Raw genomic sequence first — 3,295 nt, 5'->3', positions numbered from 1 at the left:
ATTATGTGTCTCTTTATCGAGAAAATAAGAAATGCTAAACCTATACAATGGATCCATAAAAAGATGTCAGTGTGCCACATAAACTTTTATACTTAGGTTTGTTCAAATATATGCAATAAAAATAAATTTTTATCATGTTATTCATTACCACATTTTAAACTTAACACAATTTTCCCCTATTACAACCTTAGGTACAATTGCTAATTTTATTTTTATCAAGCTTAAAGCTCTACAATGCATTACAGCCAGCTGTGAACTTAGGAATGGATAGAATGTGCTATAAAATTGAAGCGGAAAAAAGGTGAAATATGAAATACAGATTATTATTCATACCAGGAGGAATAGCTATAGACTCCTATTTCCAAAACTGACGAACATGCTTTTCCTTTGTACACCCGCACAGAGGAAAAATTAAAAAATTAGGTGTTCAAATTTTCAGTCAATATATGTATCCCCGATCTCCAGAATAATAGGGCAGTTGCAACGATTGCTATTTTTAGAAAGGCAATATTTCAAATTTCTTCACTATGCCAAAAAAAGGGCAGGTTCAATGGTGCATCTTTTGTTGGTTCTTCGAGTATTCGTTGTCATGTCAATGAGACGCTTCGATAGCAAAAAACATTCGCATGCCTCCAGAAGTTTGGAGGTTAATCTGACAACATCTGGAACGGACGTTTCGATTGTTTGTTTATTTTACAAATCGAGGCTCCAAGTTTGGTTATTAGTTCTTCATTTGCCTCAGACTAAGGGTGAAATTGGATGAACTATGAAAGCACATTATAAACCATAAAAACTTCGGACGTATTCGATTAAAAATAAAAAACATTCATAAAAAAACTTGCAAGTTGCAAAATGCAGAAGAGTAAAGTACAAGTTACATAAATTGCGAGGATAATCTTCCCTAATGAAGCAACGGAACCGAGTAGCCTATCTGATAGCTACAAAAGAAAGGGTAAGATTAAAATTTCATTGAAACTCAGAGGCTCAAGGTGGTTCTCATTGTCTAACTTCCGTCAAAATGGCTGCAAAGATGGTAATCGCCACACTATGCATGGTCGCAATGCAGAGTACAACAACAGTGCTTGCACAGGGGACGGTAAAGGTAAACAACAAAATCGAATGTAATGAGTTGGGGTACAGGAATATCTGCTATGGATACGCACAATACTGTCCAGACGAGTGTGCCTATGGCTGCGTCATGGACTGCAAAAGTTGCAAGGCTGTTTGCCGTAAGTAGGCCTGTCTATATCTATCCACAATTATTATTTCATTTGTTTGTATCTTTTATAATTTACAGAGAGTAACTAGTTTGCGTGTGTGTGGTGTGCAGCGTGCAACAAGCCCGGAGGGGTGTGCCAGGACCCTCGGTTCATTGGGGGGGACGGCATCATGTTCTACTTCCACGGCAAGAGAGACTCCAACTTCTGTCTCGTGTCGGACTCGGAGCTCCACATCAACGCTCACTTCATCGGGAAGAGAGGCGACGGAATGGGAAGAGACTTCACGTGGGTGCAGTCCATCGGAGTCCTCTTCGGCGGCAACAACAACAACAAGAAACACAAGCTCTTCCTCGGAGCCAACAGAGTCTCCTCCTCTTCCTGGGACGATTCCCTCGATCAGCTCTCCATCGCCTTGGACGGCAACTCCATCCAGCTTCCCAGCGAGGAAGGAGCCATTGCCACTCTCCCCCTCTCTTCAGCCTCCAACCTCATCACTATCGTCCGATCTGACAAGGCTAACGCCGTGACCGTCCAAGTGGAGAACAAGTTCACGATCACAGCGCGCGTGGTGCCCATCACTCCCGAGGAGTCTCGAGTCCACAAGTACGGAATCACGGCGGAGTCGGAGGACTGCTTCGCACATCTGGAGCTGAGCTTCAAATTCTACTCACTGAGCCCCAGAGTGAGCGGGGTGCTCGGGCAGACGTACGGAGCGGAGTACAGGAGCCCCATCAACTTGGGAGCCGCCATGCCCATGGTGGGAGGCGAGGCCAACTACCTCACCACAGATCTCTTCGCCACCGACTGCAAAGTCGCCCGATTCGGCTCGCCCAGCAACAACAACGAGAAAGACATCAACGGTTTCTCCATCGTCGACCTCAAATGCGCAGGGAGACTCGGTGGCCGCAGCATGGTTTGCCGCAGATAGAGATCTCTCCATCATCAACAAATAATAGTTTCTCATGTATTATGGCCACTGACCAGAACTGTCATGGCCGCTAAATAAAACTCTCAATGACATCTCCAGCTTTAACCGAGATGATAGGTCTCGAGTTCCTTTCCATTAATATTTTCAAATCGTACAATTCGTTGATAACATTTTTATTGGGAGTTGGATCCCATATTTATACAAATACGTTACTTTGAGTATTCCACAGTCTGAAAATCGTTTTGCCTCACTTTTTCATTTAGGGTCGTTTGGTTCGTGGAATTTTAAATATTCAGATTTTTACAAACTTCGGTTTGGCCAAATTAAGGTTCTGCATATTTTCATTTCAATTTTTGATATTTTACTGAAACCATTTGTTTCACTAGGAAGATGTGTGTGAAGACACATTTTTATGCGTAAGTTTGGAGTTGAAGGCAAATTTCAAAATGTAGTCCAATCTATTGTTTTTACACTCAGTAAAATAAAAAACAAAACCAGGGTTTGATTTTCAATTCCTACTTTTTTTAGGAAGTTGTAAAACCTGGTTTTGAGGCAAAATTGGAAGTCCTGTATGCTAATTCCATTTTGCAAATTTTGAAACAAACACACAAATTTTCAAATCCGGGTTTTGAGAAAGCTAATTCCTATCATCTTCTAGGAACCAAACGAACTTAGGGTCCATTTGGTTGCTGGCATAAGAATTAAAAATTAGAATAGAAAAATAAAATAGTAATGGAAATAGGGAATGAGAATAGAAAAGGGTAATTCCAATTCTGTTTGGTTAACTTAGATTTCAATTGAGAATATGTTAATCCGTCATTTAGTTGTACAAAAATGGAATAGGAATAAGGTTAAGTTTTGTATTTTAAAAAATATTTCCCTTAAATATTTTTATTTTTAATTTATTATTTTTAGTTAATTTTTTTAATAATGGTAAAAAGGTTAATTTATTTTCATTATTTATTTATTTATTTCATTTTTTCAAACAAATAGATATACTTCAAAAATGTTGAAAAAAAATTCAAAAAAATTTAATTTTTTTTTTCTTAAAATTATTAAATTTTAGTTTTTATAAAGAAACTAGATTGGGAATAGGAATGGCCTATTCCAATTCTAACTATTTTTTGGCATAGACATATGCTCATTT

The 3,295-nt window shown here is 38.8% G+C and overlaps 1 protein-coding gene across 1 annotated transcript; it reads left to right on the top strand.

Annotated features, from left to right (window-relative positions):
* Positions 1–1,018: 1,018 nt before the first annotated feature.
* LOC149532090 (uncharacterized) lies at positions 1,019–2,223 on the top strand. The gene is made up of 2 exons (XM_089808428.1): positions 1,019–1,229; positions 1,331–2,223. The coding sequence occupies exons 1-2, from the start codon at positions 1,019–1,021 to the stop codon at positions 2,146–2,148; spliced, it is 1,029 nt and encodes a 342-aa protein (XP_089664554.1). The 3' UTR covers positions 2,149–2,223.
* Positions 2,224–3,295: the final 1,072 nt, after the last annotated feature.

The sequence above is a fragment of the Cupressus sempervirens genome, chromosome 11 (assembly GCF_028749045.1).
Source record: "Cupressus sempervirens isolate cs-2001-9-10 chromosome 11, ASM2874904v1, whole genome shotgun sequence".
In the NCBI taxonomy this organism is placed as follows: domain Eukaryota; kingdom Viridiplantae; phylum Streptophyta; class Pinopsida; order Cupressales; family Cupressaceae; genus Cupressus; species Cupressus sempervirens.
This window is presented reverse-complemented; position numbering and strand designations above follow the sequence as displayed.

Coding starts and splice junctions, on each gene's coding strand:
- LOC149532090 (XM_089808428.1), top strand. CDS start 1,019: ATGGCTGCAAAGATGGTAATCGCCACACTATGCATGGTCGCAATGCAG. Junction 1,230..1,330: donor AAGTTGCAAGGCTGTTTGCC/GTAAGTAGGCCT, acceptor TGTGGTGTGCAG/CGTGCAACAAGCCCGGAGGG.